General features: G+C 39.4%; 1 protein-coding gene across 2 annotated transcripts in view; it reads left to right on the top strand.

Moving 5' to 3' along the window:
• The window catches only part of LOC127426072 (ERC protein 2-like), a 118,426-nt gene extending 96,969 nt beyond the window's left edge, over positions 1-21,457 (top strand). For both annotated transcript variants that reach the window (XM_051672562.1, XM_051672561.1), the window contains 9 exons: positions 1,214-1,416; positions 4,596-4,727; positions 12,806-12,926; positions 13,070-13,230; positions 13,385-13,532; positions 14,582-15,142; positions 16,932-16,995; positions 17,108-17,289; positions 17,378-21,457. In XM_051672562.1, coding sequence (XP_051528522.1) covers positions 1,214-1,416; positions 4,596-4,727; positions 12,806-12,926; positions 13,070-13,230; positions 13,385-13,532; positions 14,582-15,142; positions 16,932-16,958 — 1,353 coding nt within the window. In that variant the 3' untranslated portion in view covers positions 16,959-16,995; positions 17,108-17,289; positions 17,378-21,457. The remainder of the gene's footprint in view (positions 1-1,213; positions 1,417-4,595; positions 4,728-12,805; positions 12,927-13,069; positions 13,231-13,384; positions 13,533-14,581; positions 15,143-16,931; positions 16,996-17,107; positions 17,290-17,377) is intronic.
• Positions 21,458-21,475: the final 18 nt, after the last annotated feature.

Genomic DNA, 21,475 nt, shown 5'->3' with positions numbered 1-21,475 from the left:
CCGACCAAGTATTGAGTGCATAAATTAACATACTTTTCAGAAGGCCGACATTTCTGTATTATAAATTCTTTATTCTAATATTTTGAGATACTGGATTTTTTATTTCCATGAGCTGTAAGCCGTATTCATCAAGATTAAAACAAAAAAAGGCTTGAAATATTTCACTGGCATAAAAACTTTTCCACAATATTTGAATTTTTTGAGATGCACCTGTGTGTGTGTATATATATATATATATATATATATATATATATATATATATATATATATATATATATATATATGTATATATATACACATACATATACACAATAGCTTATAAGGATACAAAACTCCTGTGAAGCGCTGCGGGGAATCAGGACGGATTAAATGTTCGCCAGAACTCTGCAGGGGAGCGGAGATTCTTCTCGTTGCTGTGAAGATCCCACCCTCTGACTCGTGTATGTCGACAGTGAAGTAGTAGAGGGCTTCTAGACGAGAGATGAATCGCTGTCATGAAAAAAGAAAATTCTGAGGAATGGTGTTTGCACGCCCGCTTTTATAGCTGACAGCTTCGTGCCTTGGCTAATAGCCAACATTAGAATTGCCGTTATTGTAGGGAGGTTTCAACTAGGTCGTGTAGAAGGACACTTCCCATATGTGTCAGCTTAGTGACGCAATGTCAAGTGTACTGAGTCATAAGGGAACCTATTGCAAGGGAATGCAAACTATTGCGAGGGCATGCAAAACTATTTCAGAAAAAAAAAATTCTGCCATGTCCTCTAAGGGGCTCCGTACTCTTATACCATGGCTCTTTTTAAAGTTTTTCATGGTCATGCATTGTGCACTTGTTTTTAAACATGCTGATGAAAGCATTAAGAAAGCTTGCAATATTTTTAAATCTAAGCAAGGCTGTTTTTGTCATTCCAATTATTGTCTTTTAACATTAACTTTCTTGTTCAGTTTTAACTTTAACAGTTTGAATTTCTGCTAAATATTATCCAAGTGAATTTTATTTTTTAGATGTGTTTTTTAGAACTTGGCTGTATTCTTTTCATTATCTGCTTTGTAAAGAGCCTAACACCTCTAGTTTATGTATGTCTTAACTTGATCATTTTACTACTTCCTTGCAACAGTGGCACTCTAAACCTTGAAGTATTTCTGCATTCCTTTTATTGATGTTGTGTTTTTTGGCCTGTTTCCATGGCAATGCCTTTTCATGATCTACATACAGAAAGCCCATGAGGTGGAGGTACAGCAGAGCTCACGTGGGAACCCTGAGTATGTGGACCGGGTCAGACTGCTGGAGAAGGAGGTGTCCTTCTACAAGGAGGAGTCCAGCAAAGCCCAGACTGAGGTGGAGAGGTTACTGGAGATACTGAGAGAGGTGGAGACTGAGAAAAATGACAAGGATAAGAAGATCGCAGAACTGGAGAGGTGAGAAAGGACAGCACTTATTTACCTTTTAATACTGATGCTTTTGGAAATGTACCAATGACCTTTTTTAATTACATATACACTACTAATCAAACGTTTGAACACAATTGACTGAATGTATACAGTATTTCTCATGATCTTAAATACCTTTAGATCTAAAGGCCTATGCTTAAATGCTTACAATTACATTTATAGAAAAAGATAAACGGCCTATATTCCATTTAGTTTTTGACACAGTTAAAATTGTAAATAAAAAGAATGTTTTTTTAACTGAAGGAAAAGCAGCCAACAAGTGCCCAGCGTACATGCACTAGGTATACATAATAATTTTAATGACTGGACAATAGTAATAAAAAAGAAGCCGTAGGTCCATCCAAACTTTTAGTAGTGTAATGTTCAAATAAAATTTTACTTGGTGGAAAGTATGAACAGTGTCTGAATTTTGCCACACAAGGACCAGTTTTTAGTTTTACTGTAAAACTCTGGTCTCGACACAATCAGTCAACAGTTTGTACTGTACCATCTAATATCAAATTCTGTGGGAGTATAACATCAAACTGATGTCGAGGGCCGTTTTGCTATTGATGCGTATAAACTTGGCTGTACTCTGAGATATACCGTCAATAATGCATCTTCTAGCAGTGAAAAATGATGACGATTGCAAATATTTTAGCTGTTTCCCTATAATCATGCATTCATAAGCTCATCAGTATTCTGTTTCTTACATGTTCTGAATATTAATATTGAGCTTTTTGAAGTGGTTGTGAATAGCCTTGACAGATCAGTGTATGTGTTTGGCATTTCCATGTACAACTGCCTCCATTTTTCTTTACTTTTCTTCTAAATTCTTGGAATTTTTCATTCAGTAGTCCATCTAAATATTGGGTCCATTCTAGTCTTGTATGGTCAGGTTTCACATGATCCTCAATGGGCGTTCACACTGACTGTGATTTCTAGTGGCAAAGTAAACAGAGATTATCATTTTCTATTAAGGTTGGTGAGTTGAGGCGTCGTGAGTGACAACAACTTTTGGAGATGCACTGTGTGCTTGTCTAGCGACAACAAATTGGAAAAAGGGTAACTTTATTCAGATAAGAAGTGATGTGAGTGGTGACTACCAATAGGAGACAAGATAGTGGAGCACACGATCTGTCTCATGTGAGATAAAGTTGTTATGTGTAGATGGAGGAACAATGATCTCATTGTGAATTCGACAACAGTAGGTCGAAAGTTCTGCTGCTAAAATCTTGTCTGTGCTCACCGAAATTCGAGACACTGCCCCAAGTGGCCAATGCTGGAAGTGTTGTTGAATGTATTGGCAAGTGTGAGCTTCAGTTTCTGGGTAAAATGTCCACACAGGTGCCAAAAGCGAGTTGTATTTTCAGTTGTAAATGATGTAATACAGTCAACAGGAATGCATATTTTATGTTCCGTACACCCTAACCCAAGCCTGAGCAATTTCACTGTTTGATGCATTTTGTTTCTGCCTACATACATTATATTATAGTATAAAATACGGTAAAATTAATGTAAAATAAAATAACTGAAATACTGAGATAGGAGGTGTGGGTTAGAGCTACTCAAACATTTTGAATTTGCTATTCAGAAGAAGCATCTGCTGATGTGGACCATACCTCGCAAAAAAGAGGTCTCAGAACACCTACATTCAAGAATAGTTGCTTTGCATAAAGCTGTAAAGGGTTACAGAGTTATTTCGAAGAGCTTAGATATTCATCTGTCCTTAAATTGTCTATAAATGGAGATGATTTAGTACTGTGGCTACTTTCCCTAGAAGTGGCCGTCCAGCCAAGATGACTCAAAGGGCATGTGGCAGAATGCTCAGTGAGGTAAAAAAGAACCTTAGAGTGACAGCTAAAGACTTGAAGGAATCATTGGAACTGGTTTACGTCTCTGTTCAAACCGGCAAGGTGTCCATGGCAGGACATCACGAAGGAAGCCACAGCTTTCAAACAAAAACTTTGCTGCACGCCTTAAGTTTGCCAAAGACTACATTGACTGTCCACAATGCTACTGGGAAAATGTTTTGAGGACTGGTTAAACTAAGGTTGAATTCTTTGGGAGGAACAAGTACAGTGGAGGGAGCATCATGATTTGGGTCTGCTTTGCTGCTTCGGCGCCTGAACTGCTTGCCATCATTGATGGAAAAATTAATTCCCAAGTTTATCAAGCTGGGTGATGCAACAGGACAATGACCCTAAATATCCACTGCAGAATGACTTCAAAAAAAGAAAATCCACTTTTTGGAGTGGCTCAGTCAGAGCCCAGACCTTAACCCAAGAGAGGTGCTGTGAAATGACCTCAAGAGAGCCATTCACACCAGATATTCTTAGAATATGGCTGAGCTGTAGCAATTCTGTAAGGAAGAATGGTCCAAAATTTCTTCTAATCCGCAGCTACCGGAAATTCTTGGTTGAGGTTATTGTTGCCAGAGGAGTGTTTACATACTAAACATAATTCCAAAGGGTCCACGTAATTTTTCTTGCCACTGTATAATCATTTATCTTGTTCATGATATGATGATAATGCAATGCTGCAGATTCTATACAAACACTTTGCCCTCTGGAATACATTTTTAGCGGGACGAAAACTGATTTGTTGTCAAAATGGAATGGCATCTTATTTTTACTTTCAATACACTGGGGAGTACATTGCATTTGTCAGTTGTGCAGCCCACCAATGATGTCAAGGCATCCAGCAATAGGAATGGCCACTGGGTATCACAAATACAGTGACACTGGGTCCTCCAGTGATAAAATCGCTGTCAGTGTGAACTGCCCTTAATAGTTTTGAGCATCAGACAATCAGGCCAGATTTCTCGTAGAATCTCCTGCTCTTGCTCAAAGTATTGTTGCTTTTTCTCAGTTGCTTTTTCATGCTTTTGGGGTTATTGTTGTTTGATTAACTAAGTGTGTTTCTGTTGTTTTTTGCCGTCTCGTCAACTCTTTCTCTGTTCTGTCTGTTGGGCTTTCTCTTTATCCGACCTCTTTCTCTTCCTCTTGTTTTCCATGTCCTTCATCTCATGTCATTAAACACTTGTTACTTTTTCATAATAATCTATCTATCTATCTATCTATCTATCTATCTATCTATCTATCTAAACTCACCCCATCCCTGCACAACTCCATCCATAACTTCATATCTCCTTCACTGTGGCCCAGTCCACCTCCCCCCTCTGTGTCTGCTGCACGCCCCTCGTCCCGCCCTGGTGGCAGAGCCCACTCTGACCCTCTCCCCTCTGTGTCCGCTGCCCCTCAGCAGATTGGGGGCATGGTTTGGGACTTCCTGGGAAAGTGAGTGCTCTGTCCTGGCACCACAGCTTGGCTGCATTCTCTGTCTGCATTCTCTAGGCTCTCTGTCCCCATTGCATGGTTGTTGGCCATCCACTGATTTTTACATGAGACGTGTCCCCTACAATATTCAGATTAATGGTCAACCAAAATGGGTTTTGCAATGGCCAATACTTTAACTATATAATTTGTTCCCCCACTCCTGAAGATGTGGTTACAGACCATATATTATAATGCTGAAAATATATATGCCAATTTTTTTCAGGCTGTTTATGTAAAAATTAGTGGATCGAGACATGTCAGAAATTAAGTACCAAGTAAAATTTGTGCATTATGTGTTTTGTGGCTATGTATGCTGTTTATTGTGCATGTTGAAGTGTATGGCTCTGTTCCAAACTCTGATGAGCTGCCTCCCTGTCTACACAGGCAGCTACCTTCTACGGCAGCATCTTAACCAAAATGGAAACTTATACATGACTGATTACAAAAGCTTTTCACGAGCAGCAACTCTGTTAACGGTCACTCATGCACATCACACAAATATTGCTCCTCATGTGACGTGCACTCAACAACGCAGACAGTTCATTCATTAGCATACTTTTGAACAGTCCGATATTAGCATGTTACTAAGCTAATACCTCTAATGTGCACTAAAAATACATAGCCCACACAAATATTGGCTAAAATTTGCAGATTTTTATAATTACATAATTTATAATTTCCTCCAACTCTGTCTGTCATCTTAGATGAAAAGTTTCACTGAGCTTGTGACAATGTATTTGGTAGGATGACCAGAAGTCATTCCCGGTTTCACAAGGTGTGTTCCAGTGTCCCAGTGATTCTCTTAAAATGTTTATTATGTCCCAGTTTCAGCTGTTAGGCTCACTGATTTGTTTTCTTTGATTTGAAATTAAATATCCTCAATGTCCATCTAGCTATCATCTCTGGTATCATTTTTAGAGAAAGAAAGCTGTTTCTTTGCCATTGCGCTTTGATTTGCTGATACTTTTATTTTAGTCCTTCTGCAAATCAGCTTACAATGTATCTGGTTACCATGACAATAGCTGGGTTTCCATCCATGTATTTTTGTGCACATTTTAAGATGACGCACAAAAACTGCTGGATGGAAATACCAAGATGCGAATAAAATCTCATGAAAAACATATACGCTCATTTGAGATGGATACATTTTTTGTTCGATAAGAAGAAATGTGCATAAACTATGATGGAAGCACATTTACTGAATAAACTTTTATTAGGAATACGTGATGTGCATCAAAAAAGTAATGTGACTGAATAATTAATTAATAACTGGACTAACCAGAGGACCAACCATCGCATCAGAAATGTTGCTGAAAATCCAAAGCCTGCAAAGAGTTTGAACTTAAACTATGCCGAAGATCGGGTTTATTGACACTTTTGACAAATATATAGGGGGAAGTGACCCAATTAAGCCCACCCAAATCTAAGTTTTACATGTTTTCTTATATAAATGTTAACAGCCTTCCAATAAAATGAGTATTAAATCAAAGATTGATCTCTCATCTAAACAATCATGTTTTGTGATAAACGGACATAATTAAGTTTCTTTATTTAACTGCAAACGTGAAAAGTCTGGAGTGGACTTATAAGGAACATGTGTACCATTTAAGCCCACATATGTTCTTAATAAGCCCACTATGGTTTTAAAAATGTAAATGCTTCACATTTTACTAAATAAACACCTCGATTTTGATTCTTTTTTGTAGATTTAGACCTCAAACATCATAACCAGTAAATTAAATCTTTAATTTCTGAATCTGGCAGTCCTTATAGTTTTGTTCTCTGTCTTTTCATTTTTCTCCCTGCAATGAAAACAGATTCAGTATGTAACGTTGACAAGGACTTCAGTTTAATATGAGGTTCAATGGGCTATTTGCTAAGTGGGCTTATTAGGAACAATAGGGGTCAATGGAAAATAAACCTAATTAAATTTAAAGTAGAGTCAAGGTAAACATATTTTTTTCATGAATAAAAAACACGATATTTTACAACATAGAGCATGTTTTTGTTGTTTAAACAAATACAATTATTATTCAGCTTTTAAGATTTGAGGAAACAGGCTTTTCAAAGGCACTGTTCCTTATAAACCCACATGAAAACAAAGTTATATTTCTGGATTATAATTACAGACAGAGCTCTAAATCTGGTTGGGGGTCCATGACCCATAGCCAGGGGGTCCGCAAAATAATTTGCTATAAATTATAAAAATTGTGCTGTATTATTAAAAAGTGCATATTTACAGATGGGGACCATTTGCGCCAATAAAACAAGCATATTGTGTCCATTACTCCCACCCACGTTAGATTTGGGCCAATAGAAACTCGATTGTGACATATCACATCAATCTGTCATGAATCACTCACTTCACTCAGGAAAAAAAAAAACTCTCTTCACAAACCGTTCCTGCTGCTGCTTACCTTGGCTTATTACCTAGCTAACTGGGGAGCATGGAGAAATATTTGAGTAAGACCACATTGTCAAGTAACGCTAAGCCCAAACTAGCTAAATTGAGAAAATGTAGCGACAATTATATAGAGTTTGGTTTTATTGAGAACAGCGACAGGAGACCAAAATGTGTCATGTGTCTTCAGGTGCTAGCAAACGAAGCCAAGAAGCCCGCCAAGCTAAAGTGGCATCTGATTACAAAGCGCCCAGAATATATGGGTAAAACAAAATACATTTTCCATCGAAACGGATGGTGAACCTGGCCACAACTTCAGAGAAAGCACAGAAGGCTTCTTATTTGGTGGCTCAACTGATTGCTAAAAGTAAGAAGCCACACACAATTGCACAAGAACTCATACTTCCAGCGGCGGTTGAAATGTGTGAAGTTATGCTCGGTACAGAGGCAGCTCATAAACTGAAAGCTATACCTCTCTCAAATGACACCATGAGGAGGAGAATTGAAGAACTCTCGGCTGACATTCAGTCACAGCTACTGGATAGATTGCATTTCTGTAAGCAATGCCAGCGCGGCTCAGTTGATTGTTTTGATCCACTATCCATGGGAAGTGAAGATTTTGGAGGAGTTTCTGTTCTGCAAGGAGGTGCCTGGCAGGACAATGGGTGAGGAAATATTTAGACTCCTGGATGCTTTCATGACTGAAGTGGGACTGAGCTGGGAAAAATGTGTGGCCGTTGGTACGGATGGTGCGGCGGCGATGATGGGCCGAATGAGTGGGGTTATAGCGTGGATAAGGTTGAAACCCGAAGATTATGGCTACGCACTGTATGCTGCATCGGCAGGCGCTCGCATCAAAAGGCATAGAACCAGACCTTCACTCTGTTTTGAACACAGCTGTCACTGCAGTTAATTTTGTGAAGTCAAGGGCACCGCAGTCACGTTTGTTTGGACAACTTTGTAGGGAGATGGATGTTGGGCATGACACACTGCTATATCACACAGAAGTACGATGGATCTCTCGTGGTAAAGTTTTGCAACATGTGTTTGAGCTACGCGGTGAGATGTCAGAAATTATGAGAGTGGACAAACCCGACATCACAGAGTTTTTTTCCGACCCAGAGCGTGTAGCCAAATTGGCATAACTTGCTGATGTACTTAACTTGCTCAACAGCCTAAACCTCTCAATCCAAGGAGGCTATGCATCTATTCTGGAAATCAGCGACAAAATCACCACCTTCATGAAGAAAACAGAGCTATGGAGAAGAATGATACAAGACGGAGTAACAGACATGTTCCCCCAACTGACTGAGTTTCTCCACACAAACAACCTGTCTGTGGTTATAGTGAGAGAGGTAGCCACCTCTCACCTCACTGCACTGAGCAAGCACTTCAGCTCACACTTCTCAGATGTGAACACAGATGCCTGGGACTGGGTCCCTTTGCCCCAGCTGCAACAACAAGTGGCCTTATTGGTATGGCAGAAGAGGAGCTGTTGGACTTATCCTGTGATAGGACATTGAAGGCCCGATTCCAGCATTCCACTTTTGGCCCTCCCTCTCACATGAGTATCCTGAACTCACTGCCGAGGTCATGAGAATATCGCTTCCCTTTCCTACCACTTACCTCTGTGAGTCATCATTCTCCACATTGGCTGCAATGAAGACTATGTACAGGGCTCATTTGCATGTGGAGAATGATCTTAGAGTCTGCCTGTCATCCATCACTCCAAGAATAAACATAATGTGTTGTGAGAGAGAGACTCACCCGTCTCATTAGTTTAGGTGAGTTGTTGTGAATTATGAGATAAGAATGTGATGTAGCATAATGCAGATATTTAAATCAAAAAATTTCTGAATAGGCTAAATTATTATGATGTGTTCTGTAACAGTGTTATGATAACTTCTGTTAAGATTTGTTCATGATTCATGTTCATGATTTGTTGTTTGTTTTGCCAGTGATTTGAATAAGTAGCAATAAGTTAATTCTTTTTAAGTTGAAGCACTTACTGAAGTAACCTTAAACTAGTAATTTTGAATGTTTGGGTTTATTAGGACTATGTCTTTGCTACAGTTGATTTTATGAAAGCTTTTAAGATCAATTACTTGAAAAGTATAAATGCTGTTGAGCCCAAATGCAATTTGAATAAAATGACCCTCTGTTTGAAAGTATATAAGTGGTATTAACATGATTCAAATTGAAATGTGTTTCTGTTTATCACTATGAAACAGTTCTTAAGTATTTAGGTTGAAAAGTTTTAGAATACAAATAGTTCCAATGGCATCTAAGAGTACACATGGTAGTAAGAATATGCTTAATCAGTGTTACGATTATGAGGGGGGTCCTTGGAAAATGTTCTCCCCTGTAGGGGGTCCCTGGCCCCAAAAAGTTTGAGAACCCCTGTTCTAGAGTGTTTTGTCTGCGTGCTATAAACCATGAGTATTTTATTAATAAAAGAGTCACAGTGGCTACAGTTTGTCTGGAAGTGATGATTTTGTTCTTTTGAACACATGGAATGGAAACACGGCTTTCTTCGCACATAGTTTTTGCACTATGATGTATTTCGCAAATATTTTATTCGCAGCTTGGATGGAAACATAGGTAATGATGTCACGCGCTTGTCACTGGCCTCCAGAGATCGAGAGGCCAGGTTGTTTCCTTTCTGTCTGTCTGTCTATCTGTCGTTCATTTCGAGTGGGCCTATGATGCCTTAAAATGTTGCCTGGGTGGGCAGCTTACTAGATTTTGGAACGGAGCTTCTGTGTACTTTAACCGGAGTGCATGTTTACTTTTTATCATTATACTGGTTCTGTGATGTGTATTTTGTGCTGTGCAAATATGATGTTTCTCTGCTTATGTTAAAACTCTCCCAATGTTAATAGAAATGGTTGCTCAGTTTCATTACAATAGTACTTTTCTTTTCCACATTGTGTGTTGTAAGATGTGTGATAACTGCTCACTTGGTATATCTATTGTGTTGATGTTGGCATGGCAACATGTTGATGTGTAGACATACTTCAAAAAAGACACCATGATTAAAAGTGTAGTTCACCCCAAAAATAAAATTTGTCATTTAATCACAGACTAAAATTGAAATCGTTTTTTCAAATGAAAATCTTCTCATAACAACTTAACGCTTTTAAATCTCATTTGCAATCACTTATTTTCAAATCTGTTGCATCAAAACATGCCGTGCCAGGTTTCATGGCAAAAAAAAGTCAAATAAGTTTGGAACAACATGAGGGTAATGTAATAGGGAAGAGAGAGTGAGTAAATGATGACAGAATTTTCATTTTTGGGTTAACTATACCTTTAAACCCTAAAATTATACTTAAAACAATAGCTTTTTACATGGATTTGCTAACTAAAGCCAATTAAATTCCTAAAAAAAAGATTAGTAAATCTTGGTGTATTTTATTCCACTGTGCTTTGATCATCTCTTATATGACATCTCAACATAACCCACAGTCATGACATAAACACTACTTTACACTTCTGTGCTTTTTGTGTTCGGCACTTGGTGTTGCTGGCAAATAAGGGCTCTCTCAAAGCGGAAACCCTTTTCTTGACCCTAGAACACCCATTTCACATGCTGATCTGCATCTTCTCTCGCCTTGACCAATCATATTGCTGCTACCTTACACCCCTCCCTTCAGCTTCTCCTCCTTTTAAAACATCTCCTTGCAATCTTTCCTCACTGCTCTGTTCTCCCCTCTTCTGAATGGTTCCTCTCCATCCCCACCCACATTGGCCTGCGAAACTTCCCCAAATGCCCATCTTGCCGGCCTGCATGAGATGTTCCACAGCACTGCAGGCCCTGTTCTTCTCTGTGAATGAGCTGGGTTCTTTAGGTAGGGCTTTACTACTCAGCAAAGTCTGGTGTTCCTCAAGTGTGTAGGTTTGCACCTTTATGCCTGAGCGCTCTTGCCCCGTTTGCCCCCTGTGCCCTTCCTCACGTAGCTAGGCTGGTTGGGTTGCTGCATGTTGGCATTTTCACGGGCCCCTGCAGAGCTGGACTCAGTGGTGTTCCACTGACAGTGATAATCTGAGATAATAGTGTCATGCATCTTGCATTGTTGACCTCAGGATCCATTCTGAACTAATCCTTGTTTCTCAGACCCTGTTTACACCTACTATATAAGGGGTTAAAGGCCAAAACATACTCTACCAAATACGTGAACACAGATGTTTCTTGCTACACGAGCTCGATTTCCTGCGTTGTTGCATTCCAAAATCTATCAGACCGCAATTCATAACACAACGCAAGTATGTTGCATTCTCAACGTTGTTACATTCTCAGCGTTGCTGCAAGGGGCGCTATAGCGGACATTAGTGTGAACTGTCTGCTTCTACGGTGAGTTTTCTCTTTCAAGCCAACCACTGTCATGGCGGAGCAACAGTTTGAAGACAATATTGCTGAGCAAGTAAGGTGAAGTCAATATATGTATAGCAACTTAATAACACGTCCAGTTTAAAGGCACAGACTTTTGAAGATAACTCTATTGCCCCCTTTATTACTGAGGTTTGTTACCTGCACAGTAACACAAGCATGTTCAAACGAACCACACATTAGCAACATGCATTTTCAACTCCCTCTAAATGTGGTAATTTTGAAACATTTCCACTTGTGATTGGATCTCAAGTTCCAGATCTTAATATCAGGTGTAAACGGGCTCTCACACTTTCCAATTGTTTTCTGCACTATTTTAGCAAATTCTAAAGTTTTCTTAATTTTACTTCCTACCTTCATTCTTGGCCTCTTCCGGTTTGCTGTTTTGTGGCTTCCTTCCTTCCTGTTCCTGCCTTTCCTGCTTCCTTCCTCCTTCCTCTTCCTCCACTCCTCAACCACCAGTCTTGCTCCCAGGTAAGTAGGGTGTTCCTTTAATGTTTACCTGCAAAATTAGACCATCTCAGCACTCACAAATTCATCTCCCTTACCCTGCAAGGCATTCTGATCAATAACCAAGCCTGTAAGACATGTTTCTTCTGTGTCTCACCTTAAGATCATAATTGTCTCATCTGTGTCTCATGTTTCTCACATTTGCACATGTATCATTGTCATGGTTATGCTAAACCTAGGAATGTGTGTCATTTCATGATGATGTTGTTCTTGTTTTATATTTGTGCAATCTAGTACAGTGGCCCCAAAAAAGTATTTGGAAACTTAAGCCACACTTAAAATGTCATTGTATTAGATAAAAAATATTAAACTAAGTGGCATCTACAAGCAAACGATGCTAGAACTTTTCTCAGATCTAACTTCACTTTTCTAAACCATTTTTGCTGGTCACAAATGAAATGAAATCAGTTCCCCTTAAGTTCACACAAGTGTCCTTGCAGAGTAACCACAGGTGTACATTTTTGCTTATGGACAAGTTCCAGTTATGTTTGACAACCAAAAAGTGTCCAAATACTTTTTAATGAAATGTTGATCTTGAAAAGTGTCCTTGCTTTATCATCTTTAAAATAAATGGCAATTGCGTTAATATTTTGTTATCTAATGTTGAAAATTTGTACATGTTTAAGTGTGGGTAAAGTTTCCAAATGCTTTTTGGGGGACAGTTATTATTAGGTATTAGGCTGTAGGTTTAGGTATAAAAAAATAACCATTCAGGTGACACTCTGTTTGTTTTCAAAGGCAAAACAAGGATCAAAATAAGAAGGGCCCAGGCATCAAGCTTGGCCCTCAGATGGACAAAAAAGGCACTGGGAACATCTTGCAAGATCAACGCAAGGATAATCCAATGGACAATCCAAAGGTGTGTATGTGTCATTTATACCTGTAAATGGATGATATCTTTAGATTTCCTCTTTAAGAGAACACTTCAAATACTACAAGACTTCCAACAATGGTGACTAAAAGGTTTTCTGGTCCTTGCACCTGTTTTTCTCACTCTCTCAGATGGAAGAGCTGATGAATGTTTTGGAGAAGACAAGGCAGGAGCTGGACGCCACCAAACAGCGTCTGTCTTCCACCCAGCAGTCCCTAGCCGAGCGAGATGGCCATTTGACTAACCTCAGACAGGAACGTAGAAAACAACTTGAGGAGATCTTAGAGATGAAGTGAGAATTGTGCAATATTCTCTCTTTCCTTGCGATTAGACTCAGTTTTTCTTCTTGTTATAATTGATACCTAAAAGGTCTTTAGAGTAAGTTTCTTACTTGAAAGCTGCTCAGTGTACATGCCTACACATCTCACTGTGCCTGTTCTTCTCAGACAACAGGCTCTGCTCGCTGCTATTAGTGAAAAGGATGCTAACATCGCTCTGTTGGAGCTGTCCTCCTCCAATAAGAAGAAGACTCAAGAGGAGGTTCTGGCCCTGAAGAGAGAAAAGGATAGACTGATGCATCAACTCAAGCAACAGGTCAGCTGCATTTATAATTGTCATTTAAGTACTTAAAGGTAAATTAAACATTTAGTTAAATGTTTAAGGTCCTTTTTCATATGTGGTTCTCATTATTTTGTCCAATTCCCACATGCATAGTAGCTATTATGTAGCATAAAGTGACCATATATCAAATAGCAATCACCTGAGCAAAGACATTTTTAGAAGAAATGCCAGACAATGTATGGGATGCATTGTGCCAGATACAGCACACATCTACTTATTTCCTCGAAGATGAAAAGAGTTTGGGTGGAAAACTCTTGTACGCTTCTTTATTACACACAAAATATAAAGTTAGCAATTATCCACCCAGCAGCCATGCTGGAGGATGTATGGGCATGTATATGTTGATAATTTTATTTTATTTTGGAGTTGCCCAGAAATAACCATAATATGATTTTAGGACACAAGATCCAGAGGAATACTGTACTGTACCTTGGGAAATCTCAAATGTTGTGTTGAAGGAGGATGTGTACCTTGTCAAGATATTAGTTTTTGCTTGTAAAGGGTCCATTACTAGAAATTGGTACATGCCAGAACCCCCTTAACATGTGCAATGGATATAACTTGTCAAAGAAATTTACTATATGGAGAACGGACATTGAATTTAAGGCTTAAAAATTATTTATTGAATAGTATTTGGGTGAAATGGAGATTGTATGTAAGTGAAGAGACCAACTAATTATTGCAAGTCTGTAATTCTATACATTTGTATGAATGGCTAAGAGGATACCCCATATGTGTTTTTCCCCCTTATTCGTTCTGTTTTAATTTTTTTGTTGTTGTAAACTGATAATAAAAAAGACAACACTACAACAATTAGTAGAAATTCTCACAAATCTTTGTAAAATGTAGTATCTATTTCTTCATCAGAGGTCTTTGTTAACATTAATTTATTTCTCTGTGGTTTGTGCACCCTAACTTTCAGATATTGCGTTGAAGTCAGCCAATCAGATTGGTTGATATTAGTTAAACCACCACCACGGTTCTCTTGTATTTATTCAGTACACTTATTTGTATCCATTTAGACACAGAGCAGGATGAAACTGATTGCCGACAACTACGAGGACGACCATTACCACCTTCACGCTCCACCACCTCAAATGCAACCCCAACCCCTCCACCCTCAACCACAACCCCAGCCGCCCTTCCCACAAGGCCCACACCCCCACCCCCACCCCCACCCCCACCAGCCCCCTTACCCACACGCACCCCATCACCAACACCCCCAGCCTCCACCCCACCACCCACAACATCAACAACAACCCCCCCAGCCACAATATCCCCACCCGCAGCACCCCCAGCACCCTCAACCGCCCGGTCCACACCCACCCAGACCCCAACAGCCACACCCTCAACACCCTCATCCTGGGGTCCCTCCACAGCAGCATCCACACCCCCAGCACCAGCACGGGCACCTGCCTCAGCAGGGCCCCTACCCTCAGCCCCTCCCACACCAGCAGCAGCACCCCCATCATCCCCCACACCCTGGCCCTCAGGGCCCACACCCACGACACCCTCCACCTCCACACCATCGAGGTCCAGGCCGTGGACCGCCCCATCCTGGACACCGACCTGCCCCAGACCAGGTCTGTATGGTAACTCAACTAAACTTTATTGATTTGCTGTAGTTGCAATTAACATAATTGGTCTGAATTTAATACAATCTAATTCAAAAATTTTTTTTATTTTAATTCAATTTAAAATCTGGCTCTGTCTGTTATACACTCACTGAGCACTTTATTAGGAACACTATACTTATACTGGGTAGGGCCTCCCTTTGATCTCAAACCAGCCTCAATTTTTCATTCCTCTGAGATTATGGTCCATGTTGACATGATTGAATCACGCAATTTCTGCACATTTGTCAGCTGCACATTCATGCTGCAAATCTACTGTTCTACCACATCCCAAAGGTGTTCTATTGGATTCAGATCCGATGACTGGGAAGGCCAGTGGAAAACAGTGAACTCATTGTCATGTTCATCAAACCAGTTTGAGACGACTTCTGCTTTGTGACATAGTGCATTATCATGCTGGAAGTAGCCATTAGAAGATGGGTAAATTGTGGCCATGAAGGGATGCACATGGTCAGCAACAACACTCAAATAGGCTGTGGCATTCAAGCGATGATTGATTGGTATAAAGAGGCCCAAAATGTGCCATGAAAACATTCCCCACACCATTACACCACCGCCACCAGCCTGGACTGTTGACACAAGGCAGGTTGAGTCCATGGATTCATGCTGTTGCTGCTAAATTCTGACCCTACAATCTGTGTGCCTCAGCAGAAATCGAGATTCATCAGATCAGGCTATGTTTTTCCAGTCTTCAGCTGTCCAGTTTTGGTGAGCCTGTGCCCACTGCAGCCTCAGCTTTTTGTTCTTGGCTGACAGAAGTGGAACCCGACATGGTTTTCTGCTATTGTAGCCCATCTGCCTCAAGGTTTGACGTGTTGTGCATTCTGAGGTGCTATTCTGCTCACCAAAATTGTACAGAGGGGTTATCGTAGCCTTTCTGTCAGCTTAAACCAGTCTGGCCATTCTCCGTTGACCTCTCTCATCAACAAGGCGTTTCTGTCCACACAACAGCCGCTCAATGGATGTTTTTTGTTTTTGGCACCATTCTTAATAAACTCTAGAGACTGTGATGTGTAAAAATACCGGGAGATCAGTAGTTACAGAAATACTCAAACCAGCCCGTCTGGCACCAACAATCATGCCACAATAAAAATCACTGAGATCATATTTTTCCCCATTCTGATGGTTGATATGAACATTAACTGAAGCTCCTGACCCCTATATGCATGATTTTATGCTTTGCACTGCTGCAACACAGTTGGCTGATTATATAATCACATGAATAAGTAGGTGTACACGTGTTCCTAACAAAGTGCTCAGTGAGTGTATATCTCTTATCTGACCCTCTACAATGTCTTTTACCAGCTGTGAACTAAAAAAAAATTAATGCATGTTAGAACCTAATTTGCATGGTCTTTGCATTGTTTTTCTTCGCGCATTTCAGAATTTAAATATTCTAAATATCAGGCAATTTATCTACCTCAACTATATATGTCAACCACTAATTTTGATGCGGCAACTCTAAACATGTGATGTGAATAAGTGTGAATGAGATTTGAGAGTTACGCCAGAGGAGAAGATTCAAATACTGATGCACTACTGTTCGAAATAGAATCTCTATATATTGATATAGGATTATATTGGCGCAGCCCTAGCCTAAACTGGTCTTTTCAGAAGGGGTTGGAATAATCTGCCTGTCACCCACTGTATTTTAATGGATACTATTTATTTTACATCAACAACCTGCTCTTTCACCTTTAACTCCTCTAATTCTCCTCATTTCATGCTGACCTCAAAGGATGATGAAGAAGGAATTTGGGCTTAACCATTTCCAAACCAAAGCAATGATGTTGTTTTATGGGGTGAGATCTATAATTGATTGGTGTCTATTTCTGGTTAGTAGGTTTACCAAAACAATAGTCTGATGATTTCTCTTCTTATAATTTTCCTCCTTCTTGTCTCCTTCTATAATAGACAATTCAATCACTAATGGAGGAACACAGCCATGCATATGAAATTATACATTATCCACTAGGCCAGTCTTTATCTACAATCAGTTTCATTCTTTTGGATGGGGCCCCGTTTATTTACATGCATTAGAGGTGGAGCATTAGTGTGAGTGGAAGGGGCAAAGCTGGAGATGACCATCTGAGCAGGTAAAAGTACTTTCAAAGAAAGCACTAATATTACTATTAACTAAAGCTCTCAACGTTGATTCTTTGTAACCATGTTTTGTTTTTGCAGATGATTAAAAAACATAAATGGACAGGAAGACTGGACTATAGAGTAGACCCTTTCTGGTGCAGCCCTTTTTCAAAAGACATTTGCCTTGAAGACTCCATGCTCAATCATCATTAGATGATGCTCAGCTGAAGCTGCTTATATCCTGGTTGCCACATGCAACTAGTGTATTCTCCATCTAGCCCCACCCACTCTCGTCTAGCTCCACCTCTTCCATGAGGCAACAAGTCAATCTACACAATTGACAGTACTCATTCAAGCCTTGATTATTCATTTGCCAGCAGGCTAAGCAGCATTGGCTATTTCTCAGCTATGTATATTTTGCTTATGTAATTTAAAAATTAATTGTAAAAGAATGCTATTCCAAAGTGATCTTTGATTTTCAACTATTTTTCATCCACATTTGCATTTGCTCTAATTTAAAACTCTTAAAAGGGCAACTTTTGACTGCCTTCAATTATTTTGGTTTTATTACATATGCTATACACATATATGCTTCGGGTTTTTTTGTATGCATCATGGATTGAATTAGGAGGTACGCATGTCATTTCTGTGCCACATTTTTTCTCCGTTGTTGGCTATTTAGTGTATTTTGAAACTTATAAGCATTAACAGGTAGGTGGTTTCAGTCACGTCTTTGAGTTACCTCAGTTAATTAGCAGAGGTAGTCTACGCTATGCAGGCTCTTTTCATGACATTTCTGTCCTCCTAATTTTCCAGTAATGTAACACACATAACATATACCATGTTACCCAGATTTGCCCTTTCATTTTTGCTTGAGCTCCACTCCAAACCCCAAGCCTGGTCTGCATGTAATTTATCATGCACCTATCCACCTCCAACAGGGATTGTTTCAAATGGTGCTTCAACTGGTGCTCAGGCCCAAAAGAGATGAAGACAGCCATGGCTATAATCTGCAGTGTATTAAATTTCTGGTAATCTATGGATGTCATCTATTCAGGCTGTCTGTACTTGTGTCTGCAATTTTGCAAGTCATTGTGCAAGTTCTTTAGAATTCTTCGGAAGATAATCAAGAGGTTTTCCCAACTTACTGGGTTGTAGTTTTATGTCCCACCGATCAGGTAGGTGTAGAATGTCCCACAACTTATGATAGTGCTTGGTTAGACCTCTGTTTGCAGGGCCACTCCATCCTGAGTATCCCATTAAATGGGTGTCTTTCCTCCTTTAACTAATCACCCCACCAGGTATTGGCGGAGCTACCACCAGGAGATACCACGCCAAACCCAAACTTCTCATAGTGTCACAACATGGTGGCGAGTGCCTATTTATATATAGATAGTAGATATAAACATAGAGAAATAATAGCTAAATAAAGTGTGTCAGCTCTGGTCAGACAATTGTGTCAGATATCCAAGGAAATTTTCAGTTTTTTATGTGTGTTATCAACATCTGTTTGGCCCTCACAGTGCTCTCATTGCAAGATCTTGGCACTGGGGTCTATGCAAAATAACAAACAAATGACAAAGGTATTTTTGCAGTGGTTCTGCCAACTCTTGAACTAACAAAATTAGACAATGGCAGTGGAATTTATTGAATCTTTAGCAAGAAAAAAACTTGTATAGAATACAGTATGTTGCACCTTGCAAGAAAAAAAATGTAAAAATCAAACAGCAATGAGATTTGTATGAAACGTCTTCAACATTATGGACTGAAACCTGAACTTGAGTGTAAGAAGCATTCTCAACATTGTTAAAGTAGAAAAAATTACATTGAGATGGCTGAGATATTGTTAACAGACTATTTACGTTGTCTTAAATGTCATTTCACTGCTGTAGTCCGTAGTTGTAGAGTTCTCGTTAGGACTTTGGCAAAGTCATCCATAATATGGCCAAGATCTGACTGTTAATTTTGAACTGTTTGTGCTTCCATGTTGCATTTAACACTCTTGCTTTTCAAATGCCTTTACTCTGGTTCCAGAACCTGACTAGTCTCTGTTCTGGAATGTTTAGAGTTGTCCTTATGCTCCGAAATATTCCTATGTTGCATTTTAGAACATTTAGCTGTTGTGGTTCTATACAGTTGCAGAATATCTTCACTGTTTGATCCCTTGGATGTTTTTGAGTCTCTTTTTGCTAATGGCAATTAAGTGTCAAACACAAGAAGAGTGTTTGAGCTTATATTCTAACCCTGTGTCCTAACTAGGTACAATGCGATAAAGTGACAAGTGATAAATTACATCTATTTTAATCTGAGTTTTTGTCCAAGCCAGCAGTGATAAGCGATGGCCAGTGGGAGTTGGCTGTGATTGTGTTGTCACGCAACAGTTTCACACAAAAAGAAACATACTTTATGCTAGTATGCATACGCAGATGCGAACACTTGGCCAACGCATTTCCAATGTGCAGAGCACTTGGCCAATCCATTTGATTCTGTGGCAGTAACAAACGTCAGTACTCCAGGCGATAGCGTTATCTTCTAAAGTCTTTAAACTCATTAAACTGGATGTGTTACTTGGGTAAGTTGCAATAAATATGTTGACTTCAACTTACTTGCTCAGCAATATTCTCTTCAAATTGTTGCTCCGCCTTGACAGTGGTTGGATTGACAGAGAAAACTAACTATAGAAGCGAACCGTTCACATTAATGTCCGTGATAGCGCCCCTCATGGAATCATTGAGAATGCAACACGTCCTTGCATTGTGTTGTGAATTGTGGTTTGACATATTTTGGAACAAAAGAATGCAGGAAATCGAGCTTGTGTAGCTACTGTAGAAGCGTCTACATTCATGTACATTCAATATGCTGAATATACGGAAATATACTTCATACAAGTACATGAACGCAGACGCTTCTCGCTACGCAAGCTCGATTTCATGTGTCGTTTGATTTTACTTGTGTTAAGTATGTTTCTGGCTTTTTGTGTGGACAGGCAAATTGTTGCATCACCTCTTGTTAGGACACGGTATGTTAATGTTGTGTCTGTCTGTTGTGCAAGTCTATAATTGTCTATTAGACACAGCAAGAGGACAAAAAAACATTGGATCTTACCTTCTAGGAGACATATTTCAGTCCTCCTTTTTCAGGACCTTTTACTATTGAATACTTGAAGTAGGGGTGATCTCCTACCTTGGGAAAAGATATATTGTGTAGAACAAAGAAAAACGATATGTTGAATTACGTGGTGATGATGCATGATTATTTACATTATGTGCCAACTCTGGGCTGTTGTGAAGACTTAAATAATAAGATATAATATAAGTAATGTGAAAGAACGAGTTTCAGCCCTGTAGGGTCTTTAAAACTCTGACTTATGGGCCTCTGGTTTAAGCAAAGGTCCAAAATAAAGAGAACAAAATGAAGATCTCTCTCTATATTTATATTTGTTGTGTGCCAGTTGAATTGTTTATTTTATTTCATGATGTCAAAAAATGCAAACCTCTGGATGATACAAACCACTGTGACAAATGCCAGAAAAAATAAGAATATTCTAAGAAAACATTGTTGTTACTTTTTTATGATGTTTATGTTATGTTTTTTTATGGTTCATGCTTTTTTTTCAATATGTCAGTTTGGAATTGTAAGATTTGTACATGAAATTTGTGTTTGATTTTATTTTCTGTACAGCGGTGAAAACAAGTCCAATTTGAGTGTCAGCATGCTGAATGATACAGCGTGAACACGGGGTTCATTTCCCCATGATGCATCAGTCTGCATCATGATGGTGTAATGTGTTTGAGAATGGTGTATCCTCACCCGCGGCTCCCGCCCACCTCCAGTGGATTGCCCGTGCAACAAAATAAACATGTTCGCATGTATTTGGGGTGCAGATCTGAGATGCTGTGTGGGATATGCTTGCATGATTGTGTCTGTGTATGCAATTGTAGGTTTGTAAAAGTGTGTGAATGCTGCGTGTGTTTAACTGCAGAAAGGTAGAGAGGGGCGAGAGGTGTTCAGTGTGAAATCTGTATCATGTTCAATGTTTTTAAACCCTGTTGGGCTTAACTCAGAGTCCACCTTGAACCTCCCTGATATTTGCTATTGTATGTGTTGTAACCCCAACTATTCTTGAGTGTCAGTTGGCTTGTTTATATCCATTCAATAAAAGTGACTTTCTTTCTGAGACATACTCTCATTTTATTT

Source organism: Myxocyprinus asiaticus, chromosome 35 (assembly GCF_019703515.2).
Source record: "Myxocyprinus asiaticus isolate MX2 ecotype Aquarium Trade chromosome 35, UBuf_Myxa_2, whole genome shotgun sequence".
Taxonomy (NCBI): Eukaryota; Metazoa; Chordata; class Actinopteri; order Cypriniformes; family Catostomidae; genus Myxocyprinus; species Myxocyprinus asiaticus.
This window is presented reverse-complemented; position numbering and strand designations above follow the sequence as displayed.